This window comes from Caretta caretta, chromosome 4 (assembly GCF_965140235.1).
Source record: "Caretta caretta isolate rCarCar2 chromosome 4, rCarCar1.hap1, whole genome shotgun sequence".
NCBI classification, from domain to species: domain Eukaryota; kingdom Metazoa; phylum Chordata; order Testudines; family Cheloniidae; genus Caretta; species Caretta caretta.
The window spans coordinates 19,637,607-19,652,193 of record NC_134209.1 but is presented as its reverse complement, the minus strand read 5'-3'; the positions used below and the strand labels follow the sequence as shown (position 1 = coordinate 19,652,193).

At 46.3% G+C, this 14,587-nt stretch overlaps 1 protein-coding gene across 2 annotated transcripts in view; it reads left to right on the top strand.

Moving 5' to 3' along the window:
• The window catches only part of LOC125635102 (UDP-glucuronosyltransferase 2C1-like), a 31,352-nt gene that overhangs the window by 10,058 nt on the left and 6,707 nt on the right, over positions 1–14,587 (top strand). The window contains exons 2-3 of one of the 2 annotated variants that reach the window (XM_075127431.1): positions 1,639–2,290; positions 10,676–10,824. In XM_075127431.1, the coding sequence (XP_074983532.1) occupies positions 1,639–2,290; positions 10,676–10,824 (801 nt within the window). The remainder of the gene's footprint in view (positions 1–1,638; positions 2,291–10,675; positions 10,825–14,587) is intronic. The other variant, XM_048846340.2, reaches the window with a different exon arrangement.

Genomic DNA, 14,587 nt, shown 5'->3' with positions numbered 1-14,587 from the left:
CGTTCTCAATTTCTCTTGCTAACGGAAACAACCCACATGCCCCTGAACTTTGGTTAACCGTTCAGGACAAAACATGGGATCCAGTTTTCAGGGAGAAAGCTTGTGAGCTGGTTTTTCCGTTGAACCAAGATGGAACAAATAATGGAAGTGCTCAGAGAAATCGAAGTTTGACAAAAGAAAGTATAACAAGGCCTAAAACAATAGGAGACTTTGCAAAAGGAATTAAAGCAACATCTAGAGTCTTTCCAGAATAGCCTGAGGGATGAATTGCAGGTAGAGGTGAAATCTCGACTGGAGTGGCAGCTACAAAGAGTCTGGACAGTCTGGAGTTGCAACACTATAATAGTTTGCAATAGTAAGACAATAGTAAGACAGATCAGTGAGGTGATCAGCAACCTGACTGCCATAGACCAGAAGGTTTTCCATGAATTAGTGGAGACCAAACGAACTCTGGCCAATTTGGAACTTGCTAACAGAGATGAGCTGCAGTAAGGATTTCAGGATCTGAGAAATCACCTTGAAAAGAAAATCAAAGGGTTACAGACTACAGTGAAAGGTGGCCACCTGGATGAGCTTGAGGAGTTGGGTAAGACCAGACATTAATGATATATGCCAAGAAAAGGTGTCTTACAAATTCATTAGGTGGAAATTTCCTTTAACAATGTGGCTCAGGTAAAGCAAATATTCACTGCAAACAAGTAGCTGAAGTAAAAGGTGCCTATGCAGAGAAGTAGCTGTTTCAGTTTGTCATATGCCTAAACCGTGCCAGAGACGAGTTATTTGTTGGCATCATGATAGAGGCAGTTTAAACTGTTCGAGTTTGTGAGATGGGTGGAGTTCTGAGAACACCCCACAGAGACAGCATTTGCCCTCAAGCAAGATAACGAGGAAGCTGGGTGTTTGCCAGCTACCTGCTCTGAGAATGGAAACTTCAACTCCCAAAGGTTAATTGGTTGATCCAAAAATGGCATTCCCTGAGTTGCTGAAGAGAACACTAAGCAGAGAGGCCTGGTTCCTCACCACCTTCCCTCTTAAAGATAAAAACAGGCGCTCATGTTCAAGGCTGTGAGTGTGTGATGGCTGCTCTGTGACCTAGATGCACTAGCAGTATCACGCTGGGCATTGAATGCAAAAAGCTCTGGCCCTGATTGTGCCCCAGTGATCGGTGAGTAGGGCAGGCGAGGTGGTAAGGGTGATGCAGAGTTTCCCGTGAAAAGATAATATAGTGATCCATGCCCTATCATCCAAGGATGGATCGTTCTCTTCTCCTTGGAAAGGGGCCTCAGCTACATCCACAGCCACCTTCTCCACACAGTGCATTACAACAGTTGTCCTGCAGAGGAAACAGTGCCTTCTCCTGTAGGAGAATCCTAGGCGATCCACGACAGAGTTTGGCACTTGCTGAGCCTGTCCCCACCCACATATGGTAGTTTTGCATTGAAATGACCTTATATGAAGATTGGAGTGTTCAGGATCCAGTCTTTGTGGGCCGTGCTTAGAAGTGTTTACACCGTGGACTTTGGAACTGAACTGAGTTCCAGTGAGAGTCGCAGACGTGCAGCCATGATTTTGAAGAAGTGGCTTTTGCTGGTGCTGTGGGTTCACATGAGCTGCTGGGGCTCAGGATCATGTGGGAAGGTGCTGGTCTGGCCCGCTGATGGCAGTCACTGGCTCAACATAAAACTGGTGCTGGAGGAACTCTCCCTTCGGGGCCATGATGTGACTGTGCTGATGCCTTCAGCAAGTTTGCTCGTCGATTACAATGAGTCCTCTTCCCCATTTGACTTTGAGGTCCTGTCGGTGCCCTTTACTAAGCAGACCGTGGAAGCCCTGTTGGAGGACTTCCTGCATCTGTGGATGTACCAGCTTCCCCATCTGTCCTACTGGAAGATCATGTTGAAAATGAAAGAATCCATTGAAGTCTTTATCAAGATGTCAAAGCAGACCTGTGACAGTGTCGTGCTGAACCCCGGGCTGATAGCAAAGCTCCGGCAAGCGGGGTTTGATGTCCTAATCTCAGACCCTCTTTCTCCGGGCGGTGAGCTGATAGCAGAGTTGCTTGAAATCCCTTTTGTCTATACTTTCCGGTTCTCTGAAGGGAACACAGTGGAGCGGCTGTGTGGGGGGCTTCCAGCCCCACCTTCGTACGTACCTGCCAGCACGGGGAGACTGACGGACAGGATGTCCTTCATGGAGAGATTGGAAAATATGCTCTTTTATGCTCTTCAGGATGTTCTGTTTCACCAGGTTTTGTGGAGAGAATGGAGTCAGTACTACAGCGATGCTTTAGGTAAGACTGCTCTTGTTTGCCATGATTGTGTCTATACCATAACATCAAAAATGTAGGGCTGCATTTTCTAAAAGGAGGGCTAATCCAGTGGGTAGGGTGCTACCCTGGGGCTCCAGACACCTTGCTTCAACTTCATGGTCTGTCACACATTTCCTGGGTGACCTTGGGCAAGTTACATAGGGCTTGTCTGTAGATAAGTTGTACTGCGTGAGCGATACCATTGTAACTAAAATGGTACCACCCCTGCAGTGAGGAGGGATGTGTTAAGGTGTTTATAGCAGCATCGCCTTTTCCCATGTGGAAAGGGGAATAAGTTATATGAGTACAAGGCACATTTCAGTCAACATCACTGAGTCCACATTAGAGATTATACTGGTATAGCTATTTTGTTTTGTTTTTTTTTAAAAAAAAAAGCACCCAAAACATACCTTCATGGAAATCGATGTACTGGTTAAAAACAAACAACACAAAATACCTGTTTAGACAAGGCCTCGGTCTCTTTCTGCCTCAGTTCCCTATCTGTATATGGGGATACTAGCACTGTATTACCTCACAGGGTGTTGTCAGGACAAATACATTTAACATTGTGAGGTGCTGGTCAGATAAATACTCTCACAGGTTGGGTTAAACCTTGTTGAAACTGGTGGGTGTATCAGTGCCCGTCATTCTGGATAAATGTAAAAATAAAAATATATAATAATTCAACTTCTTCATGGAGCCAGACAGCTGAAACAGTTAGGGGCCTCTGCCCAAAACAAAGTCACATGCAAGGCTGGAGTAGGAGTTGTCATGAGACCCACAGTGTTCCTCTGTGATCTGATAACAGTCTTGGGGGCAGGGGATTCATTGGATTGGATTGTGTCAGAGAAGCAGATGAACATACCAGAGAAGCTAGGAGAAAAGGAACAGAAAGCCAAGGAGACAGCTGAACAAGCCCTGGGACTGGGAGAATGGCCCTTAGGGGGGAAAAAGCTTCTATAGCGAGCTTTTTGAGCAGAGTGCTGGCTGGAAGACACGGCCTCCTGCTGTCTGATTCCTCCTGTGTTGAAGGAAACAGGGCTTTGTGTACTCTTTACAAGTAAACAGGATTGCTTCATAGATACCTGTCTCCGTTCTCAATTTCTCTTGCTAACGGAAACAACCCACATGCCCCTGAACTTTGGTTAACCGTTCAGGACAAAACATGGGATCCAGTTTTCAGGGAGAGAGCTTGTGAGCTGGCCTTTCTGTTGAACCAAGATGGAACAAATAATGGAAGTGCTCAGAGAAATCGAAGTTGGACAAAAGAAAGTATAACAAGGCCTAAAACAATAGGAGACTTTGCAAAAGGAATTAAAGCAACATCTAGAGTCTTTCCAGAATAGCCTGAGGGATGAATTGCAGGTAGAGGTGAAATCTCGACTGGAGTGGTAACTACAAAGATTCTGGACAGTCTGGAGTTGCAACACTCCCAGTTTGCAAAGCGGGGTTTGATGTCCTAATCTCAGGCCCTCTTTTGCCAGGCGGTGAGCTGATAGCAGAGTTGCTTGAAATCCCTTTTGTCTATACTTTCTGGTTCTCTGAAGGGAACACAGTGGAGCGCTGTGTGGGGGGCTTCCAGCCCCACCTTCGTACGTACCTGCCAGCATGGGGGGACTGACGGACAGGATGTCCTTCATAGAGAAGATGACAAACTTGCTGCTTTATGTTTACCATGATGTGTTTTTTTTGCATTTCTGGGTGGATGAGTGGAATCCATATTACAGTGATGTCTGAGGTGAGACAGTGACTGTACAGACATAGCTTTTTTGCCCAGGCCAAGACTTTAAAAATTGGAGCCCTCAAGTTAGAAACTGAATTTAGGTGCCTAAGTGGCCTGCTTTTTCAAGAGAACTGAGCACCTTCACCTCCAAAGGCAGATGCAAATATTGAAAGAAATTTTAGATGTAAATTTCTTTTCATTGTTTGATCAATTTTTGCATTTCTCTGAGCTGGGACAATTAGTTTTATAAAAGTTTCTAATACATTTCACTTCCTGGTTTTCCCATGTGAGCACAGTCCTGCAGGGACCACAGAGGATTCCTTAAGGATAAGTTGTTTACATTTTAAATGAAATTTAACATCATAGAAACATTTTTACTGATCCTAGGTTTTGTAGAAACTTGTGTTCACAAAGCCTAAAGTGTTAGCCAAACATGTCCTGGAACGTGGGCACAGTCCTGCTCCCTTTTTAATAAACAGGAGCTAAGCTTTACCACTGATCTCCATTAACCGACTGTGCATTCTTAGTCCCATTTCCCTGGGAAGTATCTAAATGAGGCCCGGGTCAAAGTTAAGCCCCCAGTTCAGTGAAGTATCCCTACTCAAGAAGGGTGCTTAAGCATGTAATTTAACTTGAAGACAGTGGGACCTAAGCACATGCTTACATGCTTTCCTGAATTGGGGCCAGATTGTGATGATATCTTAATTACCTTGTATATTATAAGAATAATGTATGTTTGTTATATGGGTGATGTAAGAGGTGTGATCTTAAATACTCATTTCCTTGCTCGTAAGTGCTTGAGTTTTGTAATTGAGATGAGAGGTAAGACCACTGCTTTCAGATAGCAACCTGAAGACTTGATCCTGCAAAGACGAGGACCGTGTGCTAGTTCCAGGGCAGTCAACAAGTAAAATTTTCAAGCACATTGAAGTCCCATTTTTTAAAGTGACTAAGGAACCTATTGGCAAAGGGAATTTAGGCGCCTAGCAGGATTTACAAACGTGCCTCCATGAGTTTGTCCCTTATGAGTTTCAATGGGAATTAAACACCTAACCTGCCTAGGCACATCTATAAATTCCACACTGCCACCTACCTGCATCTTTAGGCACTTAAATACCTTTGAAAATCTAACCCTAAGACACTTAAGATATGTCTACACTGCAGTTAAAAACCCATGGCTGTTCCATGCTGGCTGATTTGGGCTCACAGGGGCTGTGAGGCTGTTTAAATGCAGTGTAGGTGTTTGGGCTCGGGCTGGAGCCTGGGCTGTAGAGTCCTGTGAGGTGGGAGCTTTTGAAATTTTTGCGAATTGAGACAACTTCCTTGGGTAAATTTGTATGTGCAGGCTTGAGGCCTACACTGGCGAGGCATGCATGAGCAGCACATCCTGCATTTCCTCTCAACATCTGTAAAAAGTGATCAATGATCAGAGCAAATTAAGGATCAGACAGAAGGCAGCCAATCATAGAATATCAGGGTTGGAAGGGACCTCAGGTCATTTACTCCAAGCACCTGCTCAAAGCAGGAGCAATCCCCAACTAAATCATCCCAGCCAGGGCTTTGTCAAGCCTGACCTTAAACTTCAAAGGAAGTAGATTCCACCACCTTCCTAGGTAACGCATTCCAGCGTTTCACCACCCTCCTAGTGGAAAAACTTTTTCCTAATAGCCAACCTAAACCTCCCCTACTGCAACTTGAGACCATTACTCCTCGTTCTGTCATCTGCTACCACTGAGAACAGGCTAGACCCATCCTCTTTGGAACCCCCTTTCAGGTAGTTGAAAGCAGCTATCAAATCCCCTCTCATTCTTCTCTTCTGCAGACTAAACAATCCCAGTTCCCTCAGCTTCTCCTCATAAGTCATGAGTTCCAGTCCCCTAATAATTTTTGTTGCCCTCCGTTGGATGTTTTCCAATTTTTTTCACATCCTTCTTGTAGTGTGGGGCCCAAAACTGGACACAGTACTCCAGATGAGGCCTCACCAATGTCGAATAGAGGGGAATGATCACATCCCTCGATCTGCTGGCAGTGCCCCTACTTATACATCCCAAAATGCCACTGGCCTTCTTGGCAACAAGGGCACACTGTTGACTCATATCCAGCTTCTCGTCAACTGTCACCCCTAGGTCCTTTTGTGCAGAACTGCTGCTTAGCCATTCGGTCCCTAGTCTGTAGCGGTGCATGGGATTCTTCCATCCTAAGTGCAGGACTCTGCACTTGTCCTTGTTGAACTTCATCAGATTTCTTTTGGCCTAATCCTCCAATTTGTCTAGGTCACTCTGGACCCTATCCCTACCCTCCAGCGTATCTACCTCTTCTCCCAGTTTAGTGTCATCTGCAAACTTGCTGAGGGTGCAATCCATGCCATCCTCCAGATCATTTATGAAGATACTGAACAAAACTGGCCCCAGGACCGACCCTTGGGGCACTCCACTTGATACAAGCTGCCAACTAGACATGGAGCCATTGATCACTACCCCTTGAGCCCGACAATCTAGCCAGCTTTCTATCCACCTTATAGTCCATTCATCCAGCCCATACTTCTTTAACTTGCTGGCAAGAATACTGTGGGAGACCGTGTCAAAAGCTTTGCTAAAGTCAAGGAACAACATGTCCACCGCTTTCCCCTCATCCACAGAGCCAGTTATCTCGTCATAGAAGGCAATTAGATTAGTCAGGCATGACTTGCCCTTGGTGAATCCATGCTGACTGTTTCTGATCACTTTCCTCTCCTCTAAGTGCTTCAGACTTGATTCCTTGAGGACCTCCTCCATGCTTTTTCCAGGGACTGAGGTGAGGCTGACTGGTCTGTAGTTCCCTGGATCCTCCTCCTTCCCTTTTTTAAAGATGGGCAATACATTAGCCTTTTTCCAGTCATCCAGGACCTCCCCCAATTGCCACCAGTTTTCAAAGATAATGGCCAATGGCTCTGCAATCACAGCCGCCAATTCTTTTAGCACTCTTGGATTCAGCGCATCCGGCCTCATGGACTTGTGCTCGTCCAGCTTTTCTAAATAGTCCCAAACCACTTCTTTCTCCACAGAGGGCTGGTCACCTCCTTCCCATGCTGTGCTGCCCAGTGCAGTAGTCTGGGAGCTGACCTTGTTTGTGAAGACAGTGGCAAAAAAAGCATAGAGTACATTAGCTTTTTCTACATCCTCTGTCACTAGGTTGCCTCCCTCATTCAGTAGGGGGCCCACACTTTCCTTGGCTTTCTTCTTGTTGCTAACATACCGAAGAAACCCTTCTTGTTACTCTTAACATATCTTGCTAGCTGCAACTCCAGGTGCGATTTGGCCCTCCTGATTTCACTCCTGTGTGCCTGAGCAATATTTTTATACTCTTCCCTTGTCATTTGTCCAGTCTTCCACTTCTTGTAAGCTTCTTTTTTGTGTTTAAGATCAGCAAGAATTTCACTGTTAAGCCAAGCTGGTCGCCTGCCATATTTACTATTCTTTCTACACATCGGGATGGTTTGTCCCTGTAACCTCAATAAGGATTCTTTAAAATACAACCAGCTCTCCTTGGCTCCTTTCCCCCTCATGTTTGACTCCCTCAGGGAACTGATAGGCAGGATCCCCTGGGAGAATGAGTCTGCTTTTCTGAAGTCCAGGGTCTGTATTCAGCTGCTCTCCTTTCTTCCTTGTGTCAGGATCCTGAACTCAACCATCTCATGGCCATTGCCTCCCAGGTTCCCATCCACTTTTGCTTCCCCTACTAATTCTTCTTGGTTTGTGAGCAGCAGGTCAAGAAGAGCTCTGCCCCTAGTTGGTTCCTTCAGCACTTGCACCAGGAAATTGTCCCCTACACTTTCCAAAAACTTCCTGGATTGTCTGTGCATCGCTGTATTGCTCTCCCAGCAGATATCAGGGTGATTGAAGTCTCCCATCAGAAGCAGGGCCTGCGATCTAGTAACTTCCATGAGTTGCCGGAAGAAAGCCTCGTCCACCTCATCCCCCAGGTCCGGTGATCTATAGCAGACTCCCACCATGACATCACCCTTGTTGCTCACACTTCTAAACTTAATCCAGAGACACTCAGGTTTTTCTGTAGTTTTCATACCAGAGCTCTGACCAGTCATACCACTCTCTTACATACAATGCAACTCCCCCACCTTTTCTGTCCTGCCTGTCCTTCCTGAACAGTTTATATCCATCTATGATAGTACTCCAGTCATGTGAGTTAACCCGCTAAGTCTCTGTTATTCCAATCACATCATAATTCCTTGACTGTGCCAGGACTTCCAGTTCTCCCTGCTTGTTTCCCAGGTTTCTTGCATTTGTGTATAGGCACTTGAGATAACTTGCTGATTGTCTCTCTCTTTCTCAGTATGAGGCAGGAGCCCTGCCCTCTTGCGCTCTCCTGCTCGTGCTTCCTCCCAGTCTCCCACATCCCCAGTTACCTCAGGGCTTTGGTCTCCTTTCCCTGGTGAACCTAGTTTAAAGCCCTCCTCTCTAGGTTAGCCAGCCTGCTTGCGAAGATGCTCTTCCCTCTCTTCGTTAGGTGGAGCCCGTCTCTGCCTAGCACTCCTCCTTCTTGGAACACCATCCCATGGTCAAAGAATCCAAAGCCTTCTCTCCGACACCACCTGCGTAGCCATTCGTTGACTTCCACAATTTGACGGTCTCTACCCAGGCCTTTTCCTTTCACGAGAAGGAAGGAACACCACTTGAGAACACCACTTGCGCCTCAAACTCCTTTATCCTTCTTCCCAGAGCCACGTAATCTGCAGTGATCCACTCAAGGTCATTCTTGGCAGTATCATTGGTGTCCACGTGGAGAAGCAGGAAGGGGTAGCGATCCGAGGGCTTGATGAGTCTCAGCAGTCTCTCCTTCACATCGTGAATCCTAGCTCCTGGCAAGCAGCAGACTTCTCGGTTTTCCCGGTCGGGGTGGCACATAGATGACTCAGTCCCCCTGAGGAGAGAGTCCCCGACCACCACCACCTGCCTCCTTTTCTTGGGAGCGGTGGTCTTGGAACCCCTATCCCTAGGACAGTGCATCTCATGCCTTCCAATCGGCGGAGTCTCCTTCTGTTCCCTTCCCTCAGATGTATCATCTAGTCCACTCTCCGCATTAGCACCTGCGGAGAGAACATGAAAATGGTTGCTTGCTTGTATCTGCGTTGCTGGTACCCTAACCCCTAGGCCAGTGGCCCTCCCAACCAAGTCCCTGACCCTTGCCGGGCCTTAGTTAACCCATCTGAAAAAGATAAGGTTACTCACAATGTTGTATATATCTGTAGTGCTTTATCTGTAGATCTCAACACACTTTAAAGATGTGGGTAAGCCCAATAGAATGCTTGGCCCAGCAAAGTACAGATGTACAGATGATTTGAGAGGTCTTTATAGTGTTGTCAGCTGTGGGCTGTTTTCCAGACTGTGTCTATGCAGAAATGAGAGCAAACGCCTCTATGATTATCAGCTGCCCAGCAGGTGAGCAGTTTGCTGGGACTGCTGTTGAATTTATCGGCTCCTTTAGCAGAACAATCAGTCACCCGGGACAGGATTTGGTTCTTGCAGAGTCTTCCCTGCCTTCCCACCACTCCCCGTCTCCAGTTAGGTGAGTTTTGTGTTCTGCAGTGAGATCAGTTGTTCAGGGCGGGATGCCCCACGGGCTGTCTGTGGGGATGGTATTACTAACTCGGCGTAGAGAGGCATTTAGATCAGCTGAGCCAAATTTAAATGAAGACAGTTCCACACTTAGGTTGATGCAAGGCAGCTTAAATTGACCTAACCGTGTAGTGTAGACCAGGCCTGAGTACCTTTCCCAGACCTGAAGGAAAGATCTGTGTAGCTTAAAAGCTTGTCTCTCTCCCCCATAGAAGTTGGTCCAATAAAAGATATGACCTCACCCACCTTGTCTCTCTCATATCCTGGGACCAACATGGTTACAACAACACTGCATACTAACTAACCTGTGTTATGATCAAAGTTGACTGTATCAAGGTGTCATGTGGGTGTGAAAATCCTATTAGTCAGCACTGCAGCTCTGAACAGGGCAGGACATGGGGCTGCATCATTGACAATCTTCATTCCTAGCTGTGATCAACGTGATTGAGACTCATTCCTATTATTTATCAGAGAGTAGCAGCTAGAGTGTCCCCTGTGCTAAGCCCTGGACAAACGCATAATCCCTGCCCTGAAGAGTTTGCAATCTAAGGCCTGGTCTAAACACACAGCTGTCGTGATTCAGCTAAAGGTGTAACTTTATACCAATTTAGTTAAACCTCTGTAACTTTGTGGAGCCACTTAGATATGTAAAGTGAATCAATTGAAGTGTACAGGCACCAGTTCAACTGAGAGATCTGACTAAAACAAGTTATAAGAGAGTCCCAGACACACAGTTGCACCATTTGAACAAACCCAGTTTAAGGTAAATCAGTGAAGCTGCAGTGTGTCAGACTGCAGGATGGGAGGGGAAAGAGAGTTGAGGTCACCTGCCCAAGGTCCTGCAATAGGTCAGTGGCAGAGGTGTGATAAAACCCAGGTTTCCTGAGTCCCAGTTCTGTTCACTAGGCCATGCTGCACTGAACAGTGTCCAGGAGTGCCAGGTCTCAGATGTAGGGCTGGTATGTTTCAACAGACAATGAGCAAGACTGCTCCCTCCTGGGCTAATTTTAACTCCCGATCTTTTGCTTGCAGGAAGGCCCACGACGCTGTGTGAAACGATGGGCAAAGCAGAGATGTGGCTGATCCGAACGTACTGGGATTTTGAATTCCCTCGCCCTTTCCTGCCTAACTTTGAGTTTGTTGGGGGACTCCACTGCAAGCCTGCAAAGCCTTTACCTGAGGTACCTTAATACGCTCCCTTGGTCTAGTCATCTGCCCATCAGATCAACAGCTGTTTGTTTCTCTGATTTCCACATGCAGAGTATGCCATATCCTGAGACGCTTGCTGAGAACAATGTCAGCTTTGGGCAAGAGAAATCTTATGCATTACTGCAATGTTGGATGATGCTCCATTGCGGATTGAAAATACAGGGCCAGTTCTAGAGCTGTGCTGATTTACACCAGTTCAGGAGCTGGCCTGTAGTCAATTACCTGTCTGCCTGCTGGTGGGACAAGGTGGGTGAGGTAATATATTTTATTGGATCAACTTCTGTTGGCGAGAGAGACAAACTTTCCAGCCACACACGGCTCTTCTTCAGGTCTGGGAAACAGAAAGTGTCACAGCTAAATGCAAGGTGGAACAGATTGTTTAGCATAAGTAACTACCACATTTCAAGTGACCATCTGAGGTGAAGTGGCCTGTTAAGATCTCTCCAGTGATAGGGAGGAAAGGAAGGGGGAGAGGGGGTCATTTAGGGGGTTACAGATTGTTGCAATAAGCCATAAATCCAGTGTCTCTGTTCAGTCCATGGTTTTTAGTGTCTAGCAGAGTAATGAATTTAAGCTCCCAGGCTCGTCTTTTGAAAGTACTGGGCAGGTTTCCTTTGAGGATGAGGACTGAGAGCACAGATATGGAGTGACTGTTCTGTGAAAAATGTTCACCCACAGGTGACAGGGTGTTTTTGTCTTTTATCATTTTCCTGTGTGAGTTCATTTGAGAGTGTAGCGATTATCTGGTTTCACCCCCATAGCTGCTGTTGAGGTATTTAGTGTACTGGATGAGGTACACCACGTGTTGTGATAGGCGTGTGTAGGACCCACCTGTGGATCCTTACGGGGGGGGGGGGGTAGTTAAGGCATAGCAGTAGTGAATCTAGTGCTCAGCTTAAAAAATAAAAACCTCAGGACCATGTCAGATCATATTATTAGTTGACCATAAGTTTTAATTAATTCTAAGGAGCAAGTATCAGTTTAAAGGCTGAAATATGCTATGGAAAACAGCAATGGGATAGGCCAAAATAATCAGAAAAGCAACAGCACTGTAAAAGTCTCGGCCATGACTCGCCAAAATGACTAACGATCTTGGGTGTCGAGATTTTTATTTTTATTTTGGTTCTCAATTGAGACACTTTGAAGGAGCCTGATCTTTCTGAATGTGCTGAGCATCTGCCTTTTAAGATGTCTCGAGCTAGGCTCCCAAAAGCTGAGGCAGCCAAAATCACGAGTTGCTTTTGAAAATCTTGGCTGTAGTTCTTGGACGTGTGCCTATCTTTTCAATGACTTGGCCACTTCTTGGGGTTCAGACCTGATGTCCGTTCCAGGAGCACTTCCAATTCAAGAAGACAAATGTCTCCGTTGGTGGTGGAGACTGGGAAAAATGGAGCTATGGGTATTTATATTGCTCTCCTGTGACTTCAAGGCTTTTGTGCATATCTGTCAAAGCTTCCTTAACTGGCATTCTTCCATCAGCTGTCTCTGAGTAACTAGTGAAATGACAGCTGTTGTTCTGAGTCTCAGAACAATGATACTGTGGTGGTATCATGACGTCTCTTCTCCTTCATGCGTGTGCTTTACCATGAAGTCAAGGGAAATGTATCATTTAGATCTGAAGACAATCTTCCTCTGGGGCAATGGGATCTGATGGACAGGGTGCAATTATCTGGCCTTGGAAACTCATGGACCCTCCAGTATTTCAGGGGTGTCCTTCGGTGGGATACTGCTGTTGTGCCCCTGGGCCAGGACCCTGATGGCCTGTGGGGATCCTATAGTTTACTGAACATGTTTCTGATCTGTGGTCCATACCTGCTGCTGGCTACTGAGCTAGCTAGTTGTGTTGGGTTGAAATTCCAAGGTTCAGATGACTAGGCCCTGGTTGTTCTAAAAACCCTCTCTCTCCATGATCCACCTTGGCCTGAACATGAGAGGAGCTCACGGGAGCTGCAGGCAAGGCATTCTCAATGTAGGCCACCATCCCTAGAACCAGCTGCAGCCACGAATCTGTCTGACTCTGGCTAATTACAAACGGCAGGTATTAAACTATCCATGGGGAACTAGTCTTCTGGACAGATGTAGTAGCCACCAGAGTCATGGCATGTGCTCCCTAGTTTGAGGGCAACAGATCCGTTGGTCTGCACTCTGAGAAGTGCACCCAGAAACCAGGGAGGGGTGCCTCATTGCAGGTAATACAGAAATAAGTGAATCATTAATAACAATAATAACGCAGCAGCTCCCAGGAAATCTGCTGAGTCAGGCAGGAGACCACAAGTTTCACTTTCCGCTGTGATGGTGTCATTTGCCCCCGAACTGCGTAGTGCAGGGAATGGGTTTGTCCTGTTGAAGTCAATGGAATCACACTAATATGTTACAGCTGAGGAGCCATCCCTCTGTCTCTAATCTTTGGAGTCTTGCTCCTGGCCTCACCATGTTTTGATGTGTTAGTTGTCTTGACCCGACTGGGGGGAAACAGTTTTCCTCTCCTGGGAATCTTTGAGACTTCAAAGCTTTTCTTGTTGTGCATGAGGAGGAGACAGAGCTTTGCAACAGTGTCTTGTGAAAAACTAGAAAGACTCACTAGCCCACTCCTGGTACGCGAGAGGCCCAGGGTCAAGTCCCTGCTCTGCCTGATTTCAGACTTGAACCTGACTCTCCCGTATCAGCCCTATATCCACCAGGCCATTCTAGGGTTGATGTGTTGTGTCGTGTGTCGTCCCCCTCCCCCTCCCCCCGCAGTCATTGGAAAATTCCCTTGCAGCTCGAGTCTGAAACAGAGGTCTCTCCCTGAAACCTGCTTGGGCTGCGTTTTAAAGAGGTTTCAGAGGAACAGCCGTGTTAGTCTGTATTCGCAAAAAGAAAAGGAGTACTTGTGGCACCTTAGAGACTAACCAATTTATTTGAGCATGAGCTTTCGTGAGCTACAGCTCACTTCATCGGATGCATACCGTGGAAACTGCAGCAGACTTTATATACACACAGAGAATATGAAACAATACCTCCTCTCACCCCACTGTCCTGCTGGTAATAGCTTATCTAATAGCCAATGGCCCACCTGTTGATCACTTTAGATAAGCTATTACCAGCAGGACAGTGGGGTGAGAGGAGGTATTGTTTCATATTCTCTGTGTGTATATAAAGTCTGCTGCAGTTTCCACGGTATGCATCCGATGAAGTGAGCTGTAGCTCACGAAAGCTCATGCTCAAATAAATTGGTTAGTCTCTAAGGTGCCACAAGTACTCCTTTTCGTTTTAAAGAGAGACAGTTTCTAGGATCCAATAAAATAAAAACCAGCAGGATCTTATTAAAGGGGAGAAGGCAAAATGCCACATTTATTGTGAATACAGAAAGAATCATAGTAAGCAGTTAGTTATAGCTATAACATTCCATTCAATTTTATATTTATTCCCACACACACACACAGAGGTTCTGCAAGGTTGTTATCATAGTTACCAGTCTTAGAGTTGCTCATGCCAAGTCACTGGCCAGGTGGCCTGGACATGAGGAGGGAGCAGGGCCTTGTCAGATGCTCATCTGATGCTCCTGGAAGTTGGTTTGCAGAATCAGACCCCAAAGCTCTCACTTTCTAGAGTCCATTTTTATAGGCATTTATTCCTATGCCAGTCTATGAGAATTGCTTCATCATGCTGTTGCTGAATCAATCAGCAGATGGCACATTTCTGAGGGCTCCGTGCTGCCAGATGTTATCTTGTTCTTTGGTTCTCCCATCCTTG